General features: G+C 32.5%; 1 protein-coding gene across 4 annotated transcripts in view; it reads left to right on the forward strand.

Moving 5' to 3' along the window:
* LOC106464517 (lysine-specific demethylase 8-like) overlaps positions 1 to 19,972 on the forward strand; it is a 39,675-nt gene extending 19,703 nt beyond the window's left edge. For all 4 annotated transcript variants that reach the window (XM_013924663.2, XM_022392254.1, XM_022392253.1 and 1 more), the window contains 3 exons: positions 2,549 to 2,710; positions 11,528 to 11,633; positions 17,876 to 19,972. In XM_013924663.2, the coding sequence (XP_013780117.1) occupies positions 2,549 to 2,710; positions 11,528 to 11,633; positions 17,876 to 18,055 (448 nt within the window). In that variant the 3' untranslated portion in view covers positions 18,056 to 19,972. The remainder of the gene's footprint in view (positions 1 to 2,548; positions 2,711 to 11,527; positions 11,634 to 17,875) is intronic.
* The last annotated feature ends 277 nt before the right edge of the window (positions 19,973 to 20,249 follow it).

Genomic DNA, 20,249 nt, shown 5'->3' on the forward strand with positions numbered 1-20,249 from the left:
GTTTATAAAATGTAAAGGCAGTACTGTGTATTTAAAGTAATTAAAACAGTTAAGTGGCCAGTTTAGACTACTCATGTATGAGGTTAGGTACTTAGAGTTCTGAATGAATCTGATGGTGTTTAGGGATAACTGAATGGCTGGCAGGTTAAACCTATTCCAAAACATGATATGCATCAAACACCTCTAGTACAAAAACCACTTTGGGCTGAATGGTCTAATAAAAGATGACAAACTGATTGAGTTATCTAGTAAAATATTTAGTGGCATTTTCAAAACCTGGGTACCAGGTATTAAAACCTGGTATTAAAATCCAAAGGGGTGATGGTACCAGCACTCTAAGTTTATATAAACAAATGTAGAAATTCACACACAAAATCTTAACACATAAACACTGCTGTCTGAAATAGGTATCTGAGGGATGACAGATCCATTATTTTAAATATCTTTCCTTTTGTAATGCATAGTACTATCTATACCCACCCCTCTTTTATGCATATAGTGACATTGCTTCACTACCCCTAATTTCATACTTGTATAGTTTAATGAAGATAAAAAGCTTCCACCCCACACTCATTACTCTTTTAATTATATAGATATAACTTCATAGTTGTATATACTTGCAAAGAAAAATTGTGTAATCTTTCAAGTTTTTCATTTGACATTACCTTGTATAGGAACTTCCCAAACTATTAATTTAAAGTAGTGTGCTTACATTTAGCTAAATCTTATCTATGAGAGAAAAACATGTTTATTAAATTACAGTACTTTTACTTATGTAAAAATAGCCAACAATTATAATTTGGAACCTATTGATTGCACAACTATAAGTAGAATTGCAATAATGTAGGTGTGTAAAACATTTACTTGTATGACCTAATTTGGTTGCCAGTAGTTACTTCAGAAAAGCCTAGTATATGATTTTTTCCAAGTTCAGATAAGATATATATATTAAGGTCTCCTTGGATGTTGATACTAATTTGGGCTGGACAATTTAACCGATATGACTGGTTACCTATAAGCAACATTTGCATTAGTTACTGCCATGTAAACTAATTGATTAATCAAAATAACAATTAAATTGATAAAACAAATTTATTGTTTTTGGCTATTACTGTTTTCAATTATTTTTCCAATCTATTGTCACAAAAATAATCACCTAATGAAAATTAGTATTTCTAATTATGACCATTTTCAGTTATTCAAACAGTTGATTAATTGAAATTTTGATTGTATTGAAATTAGTATTTTTAATCATTACAGTATTTGATTATTCCAACAATCTGTTAGTCAAAATAATGATTAAGTCAATTGTTATGCAAGATGTATTATAGCAAAGCTACTAATGCTAGTTTGGAAGTACTGACTAGGAGGAGGTTTACTGGCTGTCTGTACCTGCCTCAACTTTTTACTCAATGGTGCTATGGTTTGACGAGCACTGTATTAATCAATTGTAATCAATTAATGGAGAATTAATCAATTGACAAATACCATTAATTGCCTAGCTCTAACACTAATATATTGAAATGTAATCTCATGTGAATGTTTCAAACATAGTAACATCCTTTTTCTGATGAATTATACATACATGTGTATGTGTGTGTGTTTGAAATATTTATTCAGAATTTGGAAATTTGTACTACTAAGTAATTTTTATCAACATTTGTAAATCTCATAGTTTTCAACAAATATAAAATGTAAGTAAAATAAAACTGCCACTACTATCGATCAGAGATCTTTCATCATACAACATCCAAGAGACTTAGTTGTGCCAGTAATTATTTTGTATGTATTAAACAAGTTTTTAGTTTGGCACAAAAATTTTAACATATAAAACTTCCTGTATGATTTGTGAGACTATAAGTTAACATGTTAGCTTAACACAAGATAGCCTAATAGATTAAGTACAAAAAAGTTAAACATTCAAGAGGTGTCAAGGAGCAGTTACAGTGTTCCATACTTATATGCCACAAGAGAAATTTAGCTTTGAAACACAATTGTCTGTAATACATCAGTGTGTCACATGGTCCATAACTAAAAGTCAATTGTGACCTGCTGGTGGGACACATGGCAGCAATTGTGTTAATGTCTTGCTAATATGTTAATATTATATAAAAAACAGTTAATATTAATAGCTGAATTTTGTTTTGTAAGAATTAACCAAAAAATGAAATTAATTTATCCGAAGTGGTTGTATGTGTAGACAAATGTTAAATCAACATTTTGTACTATAATATAGTTATAACAAACTATTGCCATTAAACTTTCTTGATCTGTCTGTATTATAGACATTATTATTATTTTGTACTATAATATAGTTATAACAAATTATGCAAGGTATTTCTCTTAACATTTTCTCCTTTAATACCAATATAATTTTATATTTTCTAAATTCTGTTTCTGGTAGTTTGTTATAGCTTAGAATTCCTAAGTTTGTGAAGCAGTGTAATTCAGCCTTTAACATGTAGTTTTACAGTACATGCATATTGCTAGGAAACTAACAACAATTCTTAAGTGCTTTCTTGGATGTGTAATGATGAATTTTTTTCAGGTGGTTTCATCATGTTCGGTCTACAAAACAGCGCAACCTGGCCTTTAACATATGGTTTCACCATCTTCTTTACTTTAATGAATCGGACTGTGAAGGTAAAGAACTTCAAGAATTTCTGCCATTTAACATGCTTGGAATACCCTCCTACGCAAGGCGTCGACAGTAAGTTAATTTCCATATTTTACAGTCTGGTCAAGATAGAAAATACCTTTCTGTAAAGTTTTCCAAAATAAGGAAGTGTGCTTCAGCTTCAGTTACATTTTCAGCTTATTCGTAGGTGTAGCTGGTTAACCTATGGAAAGTGCATATGTATTTTTTTCTGTTGAAATTGTAATTAAATAAAACAAAGTCCCCTAGTGGCTTTCTTAGCCATTTTAAATTACTAGGACGCTATCTCTTTCTTTTGAACCAAGATTTCAATATGTGCAGTGCATACCTAATAAGCAAAAATGGTGTTCTACAAATAGGAATTATTGCTAGTAAATATAATCATGAAAGATCACTTAAATTCAACTACAGTTTGATTCCATCACTGAAGGAAAATATGGATATCATTTAGATTTGGGCAATTAATTTGATTAATTGATATAGTCAATTACATATGAGCATCAGTTACATTGATTAGTCATGAAAATAATGAACTAATCGAAATTAGTGTTTCCAATTAATCCAACAGTCCAAGTAATTGAAAGATTGCCATAATGATTTTTTTAAATCTTTTTTTTATTAATTTAAGTTTGTTCAACTTAATCATTAGTGTTACAAGTCATGACTTGAAAATAATCTAAATTAATATATCTGATTATTACAACTTTGATTATTTCAACTACCAGAATATTTCTATTATTATATCTTATTATTACTTGTTTGATTAACCCTTTCCATATGGGTCACGGGTGAAAGGCCATGTCATCACGTTTGTTGACTCGCATTTAAAATTTTATTGAACTACTACTTCATGAATTTATGTCAATAAGTATGATATCAAACTGTAGTTTATAATTCAAATATTAGTATTATGTCCTACTCAATTTCTTAATTTAAAAGTAAATATTAAAAAACACAGTTTAAACATTGATTTTTGTGTGTCATGTGATATGTTGAATGCAGCACTGGTTCAAATTAGATGTTTGTGATGTCAAAATACTAAGTCTATAGTTTCATATCAGTAAAGAACCTCTTATCTTTTTTATTTGCTAAGATATTGATCATGTAATAAATCAAACACAGTGGCACCCTGCCCACCTTTTTCCATTTTTGGAAACACACCCTTACATACACTTACTTCTATATATGACATGAATAACCAATTAAAAGCTTGGAATGTCCCCTTAGTGGTTTTCTTAGCCATTTTAAGTTCTTGGGAAGCCATCTCTTTCTTTTGAACCAAGATTTCAAGAAGGTAGGTTGTGTCTTTAGCCTGCTCAAAATTTTGTATTTCTTTAGACTGAAATACAGCTTAGTTACTAAGCTTGAGAAATTATAGTGGAATTCTATGGTATTGATATAGTAATTTATGATTTTTTGGTTATTTAACTGTATGTATGAAACCTATAAAAAATATTTTGTTTCATATCCTCCATGTGTGAAATTTTAAAAGGCTTAGCAACCTACGTCAAGCAGCAACCGAGTACAAAGGTCATAACTAGAAGAGATAATTGTTTTCTTTGCTTCTTTATTTACTTTTCTATGTTTAAGAAAAATAAGTTTAAGAACTGATTTTTAAATAGCAGTAATCTATATACATGTATAATGTATAATAATTAAATGTGACTGTATTTTACAAAATACTAGTCTACTAAAACACAGCCAAGACGGTCATTTTATAAAGACTAAAGGTCAGTTTACACTACTTGATACGGTAACATGAGTGCACATTTGCCACGTCATTGTAACTTCTGTATTGTTAGCCAGGCACGGCTGAAAGGTCAATCTAATAAAAATAATAAATATATATAAATGTATAATGTTATGAGATTTAAGCTATTTAGTCTAAACATTTATGTTTTCATGTTATAACTTGTTGTCATTCTAGAATGAAAGAGGCATAATTTCTATTTGTTTCCTAATTTTTTATGGTGGTTACGAAGTTGGTCATATCGAACCAACCCATACAGAAATACACTAGTGAAAATAACAAATAAAATATAGTTTTAAACAAAAAAGTTGATAATTATCTGGAGATTATAAAGATTTTGCATGTGAAATTTGAAAATTTTCTGATGCATAAAAGTATTTTTAATCTTAAGATAAAAATTACATTGGATATTGCATAGGCAACATGCAAAATGAATAAAAAGGCATGAGAAAAACATTGCTTTACGAACCTTAAGACTTAATATAAATATTTGATATTTTGCATATGAAAGCATTGTATTGTTTACTGATAATCTGCCAAATTTTGTTGACATATGCTTACTAATTTAAAAGTTATAGCATGAAAACTATAACAAGCACAAAATGGTTATAAGGTCGGTCCCAGGAACTGAGCCCGTGCTGAAAGAGTTAAATGAAGTTTTTTCAGCTTTTGGCTGGCATGGCTCAGTGAGTTTGGGGCTGCCTCATGGTAGAGCTACTAAGTTCTGGGCTACCTGCCACAGCCCTTAATTTTAAATTACCTCCCAGAGAGAGAAGGCAACTGGCTGATAGCACCAGCCACCAAGTCTTGGGCTACTTTAGTGTTCCCCCTCGACATGGATTCCTGTACGTGGTGAGGGGACCTGGGGGGAAGGTTCTGTATTTTCAGTTACTTCTTCTGGGATCTAAACATCCACCCACGTGTTTGCCGTGCGTGGCGACCCATGAAGGGGAGGAGAGGATCTTGGTAGTTGAGTGGTGTCTGGGGCACTGAAACACACCACTTTGGCCTTGAATTCCAGAAGGAGGGTGGCCTTGGGGTGACCCCCAAGGGACAATCAGCTGGTTCACTTGGGCTAGGGTCAACTGAGTACCAGTGTTGGGCATTCTCAATGGGTGTTGTGGACATCATGTCTGATGCTGGTGTTTGGGTATAGTGCTCATGAAATCCTGGCTTTGCTGCAGTGTCCTTGTTTGACATTGTAGTGCATCCCCTTGTAGGACTCCATGGCGGGTGGGGTCAGTGGAAACTGAAACTTTTTTCTTAATTGTGGATCCTCCCAATCCAAATGAAAAAATAGTAAAACTCCGCTTTTTGGTAAACGACTACGCCTAGAAGACTCTGCACAGCCATCTCCAGCACAATGTGATCCTGTACCTTGCTTTCTGAACTTACATTCACTATCTGGTAAATCTTTAGGGCAAATGTCCCCTTTTTTTATTCAGAAGGGCTTAGAGGGGCTTGCTGGCTCTCAAAGTCAGTTAAGAAACTCCGTTCTGGAGACATCTTGGTCAAAACATTATGTTGAACTTTTTGCTGTTAAGGTTTCGTGGATAATTTGTGTGTTGCTTCCCAGTATTTTTGTTTAAATTTCGCAATTTTCTTTCTTTTCACAGGATGTTTGTTTCAGTTTATTGATGAGAACTATACCAGTATCTTCTTTTGAGTGACTGTTGCTCAAAGTAAAGATCTATAATAATGCTATCCAGTTGTTTATTTACACTAATAAGTGTAGTAGCACCACTTAGCTCATTATGTTTGGAAACATGAGTTTCACTTTGTCATTTCTCAGTTTTGAGGTTTTTCTCTCAGAGAAATAGCTTAATTTGCAGGTGTTAATAGGACTCATATTCATGCTTTCACATTTAGCAAAGTTTAAAATTTCATTGGTAAATCAATATGGTCTCACAAGGGGAAAATCTTTTTATGTTCTTTGAAAACGTTATTGTGAATTCTAAATAGAACTATGCTATACAAGTTTTTAACTAGTTACTCAAGTAGTAGAAGTTGTAAGTTTTCATATGTGTGAAAATATTGATTACATTATAAAAGAAATCAAAAGTTATGGGTATCTTTTGAACTGTGAATATAGCCTGAGATTATGGTGTTTAGCTGCTAAATTCGCCATATCTCAAGAATTTTAAAGTGACCCTCTTTATTCCCTAACAAGACTACCTAGAGGGTGATGTTATTGTAAACTTTCTTCTTAGTAACATGTAAATCTGAAACTAGTAGTATTGCAAATATTCATGAATTGTAAGATTTTTTTCAAAATTATGAACTGCTATAACATTTTTAAGTAGCATGAGCTTTAATTTTTAGAAAACTCAATTTGTACAACCTCATAGCTAAGCCTTTTCATTATTTTGAAAAACAAGTATAAAATCTGAACCACAGCTAAGATGATATTAAAAGATTGTTGTTTACTTGTGAAGGATGGATGATCAATATTTCAGGCATTATTCAGATATTAGAAGAACTTATCAAATTTACTACACATGTATTTAAATATGTGTCATCATAATTCCACTGCAGTGTTTTACTTTAGTTACTTTAAATAGAAGGTCAAATCTGGTAACATTTGTGATGATTTGTAACATTAGTATACATCATTATATATTATTATAAGCATTTGGGTTGATTTTATCTTTAATGATAACTTTACTGATATTTTCGTCATGCTTACCTACATGTACACAAGTAGTTATATCACAGGTACATGTTTATAGGCCAAGTTGTTAATGTGTAATGCAAGGGAGCAGGTATGAAATACAATGATTTTGTTATTGGTAATTTATCAGAAGAAATCACAAATCTGAGAAGTTGTATTTATTCTTAAGCTGGGAAAAAATATAATTTTTGGGGAAATTATATACATAATACTTATTCTTAATATGACTCACGTTAATCTTGTTTTACTATAATAGTTCTACACAAACACTTGAGCCTTAAACCATTACAAAATATTGACACTATACTGTTCTGATAACAAAGGATGAGATAAAGTAGAAATTAAACACCTAGACAAATCTATAGGCTAATAAAACTAGAGTTATTATTAATTTCTGGTATGATACATTGCCTTTTCTCGCATGCCTTTTCTTCTTGTTCAGTGTTGCCCTCTATATGCACAAATTTTGGCATGCCACAAGCCTTGAACTCTCACATACTCACAATCCATGTAGTTTAACTGCATCTTGCATATAAATCATCATGTGACACTCCGATTTGAATCTACCGAACTATTACTTCTTGCAGTGATCTAGTGCAGACGTTTTTGGTTGTGCTTCTAGGCCTATTGTTCCTCTTGTTATGGATTTCCTCACTTTGCTGTTTGATCATGAGACTTTTGTCTCTTCCATACCTGGTTATCGAGTAGCCTTATCACACACCTTTATTCCCTTGTCTAATCCTGATAGACTTCTATGTCCTGTATGTGCTCTTCATCGTTATCGTTACATTGCCTGTACAGCTTCCATTCCGTGGTTCCTGTTCCTGCCTCTTTATTCCCTGGCAATGTTATTCTGTCCATGACTCTTCTTTTGATACCCTTACCAATTGGATTTCACTGTTGATTGAATTGGCATCTTCATTCTTGTCTCCTTCTTCCTGAAATCTGTTCCAGTTGTTGCATCAGATACAGCACCTTACCTTTTCTCTGGCATTTCACCTCCATCATCCATTGGAAGAAATTCTTCAGTCGGGCATGTGGAGTATACCTCATACGTTCATCTCCCATTGTCTTCATTGGGTGAATATTTCTTCCTTGTCAGGATACCATCTTCCACCTGTTACCATCCTTCAAACTTTAGTGAGGCTGTGACTGGGTAAGTTTTCTTTTTTATATATATATCTTGTTTTCTTTCTATGGTGAGTGTTGCCTGTCCAGGTATGTTTCCTTTATCTCAAATTTGCACTGTACAGCCATACTGATTTAATAATAAAACAACATACCTTGAGCCAATAACACAGACTGTTGAAATGGGTTGTTTCACAAGATTGCTAGTGGGTTTTCCTTGCGATATATATTTGCTTCATTAATATATCCATTAATATGCTGATTTAATAATAAAACAATATACCTTCAGCTAATAACACACACTGTTGAGATGGGGTGTTCCACTAGATCACTAATAGGTTTTCCTTACGATATATTTGCTTCATTAATATACCCGTTCCGGACCTTACTAACTCATGGACTAGCTTGGATAAAAACAGAAGGGGTTAACTGCCCATCCCTGCCATCCCTCTGATTGAATAAATCAGGGATGGTCTGCCTTTTAAAATAGGGTTTTTGTGGTCATCCTTTGCACTGTCACTGATGTTGGTATTCCTCTGGACTCTCCACCACATATTATCTCCCCTTATTCTTCTAGTGCAGTATGGGAGTCTTTGCCACTTTGTAGTTCCGAACTGCTGGGATAGTGGACCATGGAGGTATCCTTCTGAATGTGATCACTTCCATTCAGTAGAAAGTAGGGTGGTGATGTTCTGCTGGTGTAGATAGTGTGTGATTCTCCAATCATGTGCTCCACTTCTGTGTGGTGGGTCTCGGTAGTTGATGTGGCACCCAGCCTCTATGTGGATCAATCCGGAGGGTGCATTTGCAATATATATTTGTAGAGGTGATCCAGTTTTGTATGGTGGGACCCAGAGGGTGGTGTAGCTCTCCGGTTTCTGTGTGATTTTATCCGGATGATAATGTTGATTGGAGTGATGGTTCTCACACTCCACCTCAGTGTGTTTTCCCTGCCCGAGACTGATGTTGCACATTCTAGTACCAGTGTGATTGGGTTTGAGTTTAATGTGACCTGCCACTTTGGCACACTCATTCTTACCATTGTTCAGATGTCAGGTTCCCAGATATATAGTTGGTTTTGGATTTGTGTATACGTGCCAATTTCATAGATTGGCTTGCACTTTATAGCCTTCTGTTCTATGTAACTTGAGGTGAAAACAGTATGGACCCTCCTACCACTTGTTGGAATTTCTATTTCCAATATTGCTTGGTTTTTTTACTAGAGTTGACTGGCTGTGTATGACATGTTGAGCCCTAGCCACTTTACACCTTGAAGCACATCCATTTTACCTTTCCCCATTTCTCTGTCTGTAGATGGTTTTTCTATGGTCTTTCTTCTATGGAATTGAGCTTCCGGTATACTGTGGTTTGGATTCTGACCCAACTGGTTTTCTCTCCCTTGTTGCTTGTGCTCCTTCCATTTTTCGCTCATGTATGCAACACCTATTCCCCACACTGGGTGCAGAGTATACCTGGTACAGAAGTTTCCCACTCTCAACAGGGATCATAGTTCATGGGTGTTCTTTGGATGCTTTCGAAGGATATTTATTTCTATCCTACACACTCATCCCTCTGCCTATTCAATGTGGGATTCTAGCTATACGGGTGAGAAGAGGTATGCACTGTATCAGAAGTTATCATTTTCCTATACTGAAAGTAGATTTCTGATAGATACTTACCTCCTCTTACACTTTCCACCCACTTCAAACTGGTGTTTTGTTTTCTGCCTAATCTCGAAGTGATAGTTCGGTAGAATTGAATAGAGGGAGTCACATGCATCAGGAGGGTGTGTTGCACTCTTATTGGTGGAGGGTTGTTGCATGATGATTTATATGTGAGACGCAGTTGAACTATGTTGGTCACGAAGTACGTGAGAGTTCAAGGCTTGTGGCATGCGAAAAAAAATTTTAATATAGGGGGCAGTGCTGAACGAGACTACCATATGACTTCAAGTTCTTATCATGTTAGCTTTTGAGCTTGGTTTAATACCAATGAAATCATGTAATGGATTTTTTATGCATCATTAGAAAGTTAACACGCTGTATAGAATAACATTATACAAAAAAAACATTACAAAGTACTCTGACAATGACATCAATTAATGCAAAGGTATGTGTATATATATATATATTATGTATTCATGTATATATATACATACGTCACTTTAATCTGTTACCAATCGCCCTCTTCCAGTAAAATTAAGGTTCATTCTAGATTTTGGCATACATGTGCACATAATATATATACTTTGTTTCCAATCTCTTATATTCTGGGACTGTATGTATCAGCAAGTGCCTCAGTACAGAATACTAAATACCAGGTTGTGAAACCCATGGTGGGCACAGCACAGAAAATCCATTGTGTAGTAATAAACTACATGGTTTAGTGAAAATAAACTCCCAGAACTTGAACACCAGGTTCTTAAGATACAAGTTTGAAATATTTTGTTTAATCCATACTTTATGATTATTGTATTGATGAGTGATCTCTAGGCAAACTTTACCATGTAAATAATATGCAATCATGTCGTTACTTTATGATTATTGTATTGATGAGTGATCTCTAGGCAAACTTTATCATGTAAATAATATGCAATCATGTCGTTACTTTATGATTATTCTTTCAGTGTTTAGTATCAGTTAGTGATTTATATGCATTTTCTGTAATATAACTAATATTATGCACTTTACATCATTACATTTAGTGGATATTGCTGAATATTTTAACTATAACTTATCTAATAAGGGCTGGAGACTAATGCAAAGTAAATATTTAAAATTAAGATGTGTAGTGTTTAGTATTAATGTGGCACTTTCAGTGTTTTGATATTGTTGATACATTTTCTTAATACTAAGGTATTTTTGCATGTAACTTTTACAGCAAGATTTAACATATCTTGAATTCCAATTATTCAGTGCTTATTGTTTATTCATGTTAATTGCTTGATTCACCATTAGTCTTTATTCAATAAAACAATATTACTTAAAGCCAATGTAAACACCATACATTGCAGTTATGGTAGTTTAGTTCTCATTGTCATTTTATGTGAAGAGCATAGGATAAGCAGAATGTTTTGCTTAGTTTATCTTATATTTTTGAATTTACCTATGTACCTTTGATTTTACCTATGTACCTTATCAACTTTTAAAGTATAAAATAAGCTTATTTTGTTACTACAAAGTGAATTATTAACAATTTTGAGATGAATGTACTGATACTTTTGGGATGTCAAAATTTAAAGCACTCGTGTTAAAATATTGGAATGATTAAAATCTGCATTTGTGACAGAAACACTTGTATGCTCTTTTCTTTTCATTTTTAGGTATGAAATTATAACAAATGCAGAAGGTCATGAAGAATTTTCTCTTAAAGAGTTTATGGAAGTCTTCCTTATGAGTAAAGTGAACATTCCTGAGACTGTAGAAGAGGTACCTTAAACTTTGTTATTCATATAGCACTTTGATACTCTATTGTTGAACATTTTTATTACTATTTAAAGTAAATGCCTTAAGCACAATGTAATATAAGTTAGAGAATATGTGCTTTACAGTGCTTTTACAATACTTTTGCTACAAACTGGCTGGTTATTTAAAGCCATAGGCTTGTCCTATGGCTTTAAGTACTGTATGTGTAAGTTTTCTATATGTGTGTGTGTGTGTGTGTATTAAATTGTAAGAGTTTGACTGTTTCATTAAGAACTTCTCATGTTATTCATGTGCTATTCATGATATGATAATTATAGGTTTCAGTTTGCATGAATTACATACATTTATAAAACTCTTCCTCTATCTGAAAGCGCTGCCATAAGTTTGCAAATATTTAGAATGAATCTAGCATATTCTCATAGTCCTTATTTTTACTTTATCTTTGACAGTGCTACTTTACAGTCTTGTTGTTGTTGTAGATTCTTCTGTTTCTTGTTTTCTATCTTCAATGGATGTTTTAAAAATGTTTTGAAGAGTTTCTAATATTGATATTATGTCTTTGAGCTTTCACTATGCATTTTTTCAGGTAATGTTTCTTGAGAAATGATCTTCAGTTTTAGTCTGCAGACATTGCTATAATATTGCATTCTTTACTGACCACTTTTCAGTTGATTTTCTTAGTTACAAGTTACTTTATTATATATAGATCAGCTTATTTGTCAGTTCTGACTAATTCTTCTCACCCTTTCGACTTCTATTCTGATTAATTCAATGTTAAATAATTTTCACTAGAGAATAGTTGTGTTTTAGTATTCATCCTAGCTACTTTAGTATGTAACGAATTTATTATTATATATTTATTTTAATATCAACATTTGTTTAAATTAAGTTTATATTTAAAACATGCATAGCTTACAGTGTTAGATATGTATTGCAAAACTCCTGCTTATTCTTCAAAGTTGCGGAAGATTCTCAAGAGTAAGAATCAACAATATATGTGTGTACGTAAACCCTTAAATGTAGCTCAGTATTGTTACGTAAATCTGAATTTTCTAGAAAGCCTCAACAAGCCTATAAATATAACCAATGCGACGTGTCAAAAAGAGTATCTATTATTAGTTTGCTATAGTCAGTGGGCTATAAACTTTGGAAACTATAACTGTGATTGTTATAATGCTTACTAATCAAAAAACTTCAGATATTTGACCAGGAACCTTTACAAAGTTTGAACATTACAAATCATTTAACTTTGGTGGATTCTCATCAGACATTAGTACTTTTATGAAAACATTACATAACTTCAATGGTGGAAAACTTAGCATGTGTGGCTGGTGAGTAACAAAGAACAAAGCTAACTAGCTTCCCGGCGATTTGTACCTACATCAACTCGTAATTAACTTGCTCATTGTGAACCTTCTATAAGATATCAAGGAAGTTCCAAACTAGAAAGAAGACTTTATATTGCTTGCAAGTTTGTGAAACTTTTGTTTATAAATCATTGTTTGTAATAACTGTTATTGTGAATTGTATTGTTGTGTATGTACTAAAACATATTTGTGTTAAAAAAGAAAATTGTGTGTATCAATCTTGTTGGCAAATATCATAAACTAACTATATATTGGCTTTTACTTAACTGCTAAGTCTAAAGTACAATTTAACTACTAAGTTTAAATTATCAGTTAACTCAATTTCAGGGCATTTGAAATTCTAATATGTAATATAATAATTTGGGGGCTTGTGTACAAGATCTGAATCAGAGACAAAATTGATCTAAATTAAAATTGAAATCACAATTGAATTTATATCTGTCAGTGCCAACAAGACTTGATCATGTCTGATTATCAAGATATTCTTGAATCACCCTCCCTAGAACAACTAGAAGCATATAACAAAAAGGAATTGCTCAAAATTGCCAAAGTCTTAGAACTAGAAATTAAAATGTCAAGGAAGCATTAGAGGAATACTCTAGTGTCCCTACTAGCCAATCAGGGTTGAGTGATAAAGATAAAAAATAAAGATCCAGCTAAAATTCAAACAACTTGAGCTTGAACAAGCTCGTATTGAAGGTGAAAGAGAAAGAACAAGCTCATATTGAAGCTGAAAGAGAAAGAACAAGCTCGTATTGAAGCTGAAAGAGAAAGAACAAGCTTGTATTGAAGCTGAGAAAGAGAAAGAACAGGCTTGTATTGAAGCTGGGAAAGAGAAAGAACAAGATTGTATTGAAGCTGAAAGAGAAAATAAGCTTATCGAGGCCCGAAAAAGCTTGCATTGAAGCTGAAAAAGAAATTAGGCTATAAGAAATGGAAATTAGACTCAACATTGATCGACCAAGGTAAAATGACAACTTTGAACTTAATCAATATGTTAAAAGTACCACCGTTCAATGAAAATGAAGTTGATAAATATTTCCAACATTTTGAGAAGGTTGCCCAACCCATGGAATCGCCCAATGAAAAATGGTCATTGCTATTACAAAGTGTTTTAACTGGTAAAGCACAAGAAGCTTATGTCACTCTCTCTTTAGAAGATTGTACGAATTATGATAAGGTTAAAGCAGCTATTCTCAAAGCATACAAGTTAGTACCAGAGGCTTATCGCCAAAGGTTTCAAGGTTATTGCAAACAAAATAATCAAACTTGTATGGAATTTGCCCGTGAAAAAGAGGTTTATTTTGATTGATGGTGCAAGTCTATGCATATTGGCAACAGTTTCGACATACTAAGACAATTATGTCTAATTGAGGAATTTTAAATGTTGTGCATGTGACGACCTCAAAACTTACTTGGATGAAAGAAAGTTGAAACACTACAGGAAGCAGCCACTCTTTCCAATGACTACACTTTAACACATAAAACCACTTTTCTTAAAAAGAAATTACTACCATCTCAACAAAAACCTGTATCTGTTCAATCCACTAAAGTTGAGGTTTCTTCTAAAAACTCCAGCTCGTCTGGTTTGAAATCTTTTTGACAGTCAGGATAAAACTTCTTTAAAACAATTAAGACCTGTCTGCCATTTTTGTAAAAAGCCTGGTCATGTTATGTCCGATTGTTGATGTTTGAAAAAGAAAAGGAGGCATTGCATTTGTGTCCACGTATGTATGTGATTTCACCAGATCACCCGATGTTGTTGATATGGCCACTGATATAAAGGCTGATGTAATCAGGGAGGAATTTAGACCTTTTGTGTCTGTTGGTTCTGTGTCTCTGATAAATGACACTGGCAATCCCACACCCATACATATTCTACGTGATACCGGGATGACTCGGTCATTGTTGTTAGAAGGTATATTGCGTTTAGATTCGAGTTTTGCCACTGGTGAGTCTGTTATTGCTCAGGGTATTGAGGTGGCTTTGTTAATGTTCCTCTTCATAACATTTATTTAGCATCAGACCTAGTTTTGGGACCAGTTGTGGTTGGAGTAAGACCTGCCAATTAAGGGTGTATCATTGTTGTTGGGAAATGATTTGGCTGGAGCAAAAGTTGTTGCCGAACCTAAAATTGTTAATGAGCCAATCACTGTTTCATCTCAGGATGATGATGTCATTGAGGAGAATCCAGATGTGTTTCCTTCGTGTGCTGTGACTCAAGCTCAGACTAAGAAATTAAGGTGAAACAAATGATAGACATGGATTCAGAGGACGATATTATAGATTTGTCTCAAACATTTTTTGTATCTGACAAGGATCTTGTAGATAACTGTCCTACTGATGATTCCTCGGTAAGGGATAATGATGGACGTGAAGGATCTGATTCACTTGGTGAACTTCCATTTACTAAAAGTAAACTGATTGGTGAGCAAGAAAAGGATCCACAGATGTCTTCACTGTTTAAATATGCACTCCCAAACAATGAACTGGAGAAAGTTCCAAATGGTTATTTTTTCAAAAATGATGTGCTTATGAGGAAATAGAGACCACCAAATGTGCCAGCTTCAAAAGACTGGGCTATTGTTTATCAAATCATTGTTCCCAAAGCTTATAGTTCTGAAATATTGAAAGTTGCCCATGAACACCCCATGGGAGATCATTTAGGTGGCAACAAGACATGTGACAAAATTATGAGAAATTAGGCAAGACGTTTTACAATTTTGTAAAACTTGTTATACCTGTCAGTTAATCAGAAAATCTAACCAGAAAATTCCTGTTGCTTTTTTGAAACCTATCCCAGCTTTTGAAGAACATAAGTTCTGTCCTGAGGACATGGTCTTAGTATTGTTACCCACTATGGGATATATAATTTAAAAAAAAAAGAAAAGAAAGAGAGAAAGACAGAAAAAGAGAGGAAGAAAAAGACAGAGAGAAAGAAAGACAGAAAGAAAGAAAAGTAGAAAGAGAGAAAGAAATAGAAAACAAACATAAGGCTGTTAAATTACAGTTTATTACTATGAGAATATGGTTTTAAGATAATCCATGTCATAAGGTTTGATAACATTTGTGCTGATGTACTTATGATCATAAGGTTATTTGTATTGGTTGTGTTCTATACTGTAATTATTATTGAAGTTTTGTAATCTTTTGAATAATGTATTGTATTTAATGTAATGTTATCAATATGTATATAATATCATAGTTAAAAATTGTCTAAAGCCAATTTTTAATACTCAATAGATGTAGTTGTAACAAATTTGTTTTTTTAATATCAACGTTTAGATTAAGTTCATATTTAAAAACATGCATAGCTTGTAGTGTTAGATATGTATTGTGAAACTCTCGCCTTTTTTCAAAAGTTGTAGAAGATTCTTGAAAGTAAGAATCAACAATATATATGTATACATAAATGCTTAAATCAGTATTATTATGTAAAACTGAAATTTCTAGAATGCCTATGCATGGCTATAAATATAACCAACGAGATGTGAACAAAAAGAGTGTGTATTATTAGTTTGCTATAGTCAGTGTGCTATACAGTGCGGTAGCTGTAACTGTGATTGTTATAATGCTTACCAATCGAAAAACTTCAGATATTTGACCAGGAGCATTTACAAAGTTCGAACATTACAACTCATTTAACTTCAGTGGATTCACATCGAACATTAATACTTTTACAAAAACGTTATCTAACTTCAATGGTGAAAAACTCAGCATGTGTGGCAAAGGACAAAGCTAGCTAGCTTCCCATTAAGCGAATCATGTCTACATTAATTTGTAATTAACTTGCTCATCGTGAACACTCGATAAGATATCAAGGAAGTTCCAGATTAGAAAGAAGACTTTATATTGCTTGTAAGTTTGTGAAAGTTTTGTTTATAAATCATTGTTTGTAATAACTGTTATTGTAAATTGTATTGTTGTGTTTATATATTAAAATGTATTTGCATTATAAAAGAAAACTGTGTGTATCAATCTTATTGGCAAATATCATAAACTGACTATATATCAGCTTTTACTTAACTGCTAAATCTAAAGTACAATTTAGCTACTAAATCTAAATTTATTAGTTAACTCAATTTCAGGCCATTTGAAATTCTAATACGTAACAAGTGCCATATAACAGTTGATGATCAGGATCTTTCTTTCAACACTTTCATTCTTAATTTTTTAGTTTTGGTATCATATGATATCTACTAGGTAACATCTGTTTTTGTGGGTTTTTTCCATTACCACCTTGTATAACTGGGTCAAATTGTGGAAATTTATTATTATTCAGTAGTTTTGGAAATATTCTTTTGTGAGTTCTGAATTTCATGGTTAAACCACCAAACAAGAGTTTTTTCTGTTTTTTCAGGCATGAGTCTCATGTAACACCATTGTCATTCTTTAGCAATGAGTTTATAGACATTTTTTTTTCTTACAATAAAGTTCAATGAAACTACACAGGGAAGCAAGAAGTACTGTAAGACATACACTGAAATAATTTATAAATTGTTCATATTTATGTCCAAAGGTCAAGTACAAACTCTCAAATTGTAGCTTAATAAACTGTATAGTAATACTGGAGGCTCTGTTGAAACTCTAAGTATTTCTTTATCTACAAGCTGCAAGTCTAAAGTGGAAATGTCAAAATACAGTTTATATTTTGTCCATCTTACATGAAAAAAACAAACTAAAACTATTTGCTTCAAAGGCAAATCACAGATCCAGTTATTTCACTTATTCTCCCAGTCAGTGTTTTCTTTGTTTATTACCTACACATTTTTATTACTATTTTAATAGTTATTTTTTCTAGATGAATAATGTTTTGCATTACTTTGATTAGTTTGATTCAATATTGAATTTAAAAAATAATACATTTTATACTTTCAGCTCTTTCACAAGTTAGATAAAGACAGTAGTGGAACTGTTTCGCTTCAGGAAATGTATGAGCATCCTCCTAAAGAGTTTATTCGCTACTTTTTTGCCTATATTGGCATGAACTATCCACAGTATCCTGGACCAGATTCAGACAGTGTTGAGCTGACACGAGGTGCACATGAAGATCTTTAAAAAATTTAACTTCTCCAATTTTCTCTCAAAATACAATTAATTTTAACGTTTTAGTTGGTTATAAAATAACACCTGTTATTTTTTGATATGTAGTTATCGGGGAATTTTTCTTGTGTGCGTATATATAATTTTATGCATATTTTTTGGAGTCATTGTTTTCTAAAACCATTTTCTTGCATTAAAAATCATTTATAAATTAAACTTACAATATTTTTATGTAATGTGCAGGTTTGCTTCTTGGTCAAATATTTTGTTTCCATAAGATATATTTTTGTGCAAATCTAGGTGTTTGGAATTAAGAGATTTACTATGGATCTTACCTTGTAAATAATTAGTGCTGAAAATGTTTAGTAATTTACTGGGGAATAAATTGTGATGAAGTATACATACAACTGTCACTAAGCTTTTACTTGTACTATTTTCAGTCCAGACAAAAATATGTAAGAAAATGAAACTGTTGTGCTTTTTTCCATGTTATTGTATATTAGTATATTAGTTGTTGAATAGAGTTGTTTAAACATTTGTTTAACAACAAGTAAAAGCTGGAATGGTCTATTCTTTCATTGGGGGTGTGTCCGTGAGCCAGACTAGTTTTGGAGAATTCCACTCCTCGTCAGTGACCCTGGATACTACCACCAATGAAATATCAGACTAAACCAAGCCTTTATAGTAGTGAGGTATCGAAAATTGAAATGGTGTGTTTAAGTGATCTACACTCACAAAAAAGAAGCTCGTAGCATTCCGCAAGTTCTTCTAATACCAATAGAATGATAGTTTTCTTTTTTGTGAGTGTAAAACACTTAAATACACCATTTCAATATTAGTTATTTAGTCAATTCACAAAGTTTTATTATTTTATGGAATGGATCACTCCTGTGGTTTCACTATTAAATGATGCAACATGTATGTAACTCTACTGTACTCAGACTACAATATGTTTTATTTTGTTTAAAAAATATCTCATTCCCTGCTTGCCTGTGATGAAGAAAGGTCCACTTTCCAAAAGTGATGGGGTTATAGGGTTTTATATTTTTGTCTTAAAATATTATTTATATTTAGTTAGGGAAATAAATGGCATCATTTTGAACTTTTGAGTTTCTCTCATAAACTTAAAATTTATAGTCTTTGTTTTTTTAGAACCAAGGGCCCATCTTGAATATCATTTAAATAAAGTGATTTATGTAGAACCTGGGTTTGTAAGTTTCTAAGTACTTGTTACAACTGTAATTTTTGAAGCTGGATGTAGATATTTGATAGTGTTACCCATAATGAATTGTATCATTAATTTAGTGCATAAATTTGTGTGAAGTGGGCACAAGCAGAGATGAAATTCTCAGAAAAAAGTAGATACTCAGCTGGGTGAAGTGGACCTGTTTTTGAAAAAGAAAAAAATCTACATGTAATAATAAAAAACGACAAAGCAGCTCAAATAAGTCCCAGTACTAGTACTGCCTTAAAAAAATAAGTTCCCTACTCAGTACCAGTGAGTGCCGGAAGAATTTTACATTTAGTTTTTGTGACAAACTAGGAATTATAGTCTTCCAATTAGAAAAATATTATAGATACAAAACTTGTATGAAAAATGTCCAAAACAATTGTATAATAAGAAAGGTTATGAACTATTTAAGTATCTTACTAACATTACTCTCAACATGATAACTAACAATGAATAAAATTTAATTAGTTTAAAAAAAAATGCTAGCTATTCCTAAAATTTGTTTTAAAAAAATTCAAGTGTAATCGTTTTGTTGTGCTGAAATGTTCAAGAATCAAATATTTTTATTTGTCCTAGGTTATGAAAAATAGTTTTTCTGTTCTGTGTATTTGATCTTTCTAACACTAGCAAGGACTATAATAATGAACAAATTTCAATAAAAACTTGATATGAAATATTTTCATATTGTAATACGAGACATATCCAAACATCAGGGATGTATTATCTAAACCAAAAATGAAATGGCACACTACACTAAGAACTGAAAAAAAAACGAGAATACCTTTAGTTAATTTGGAAATAGCAAAGTACCAAGAATGATGAGAATACCCTTAATTAACTTTGAAAGGAGATAGCACAACAAGAACTGTGAAAAGATTTGAATACTTTTAATTAATTACGAAAAGAAATAGCACAACAAGACCTATGAAAAGATGAGAATATCTTTAATTAACTATGAAAGGAGATAGCACAACGAGA

Source organism: Limulus polyphemus, unplaced genomic scaffold (genome assembly GCF_000517525.1).
Source record: "Limulus polyphemus unplaced genomic scaffold, Limulus_polyphemus-2.1.2 Scaffold1674, whole genome shotgun sequence".
In the NCBI taxonomy this organism is placed as follows: Eukaryota; Metazoa; Arthropoda; class Merostomata; order Xiphosura; family Limulidae; genus Limulus; species Limulus polyphemus.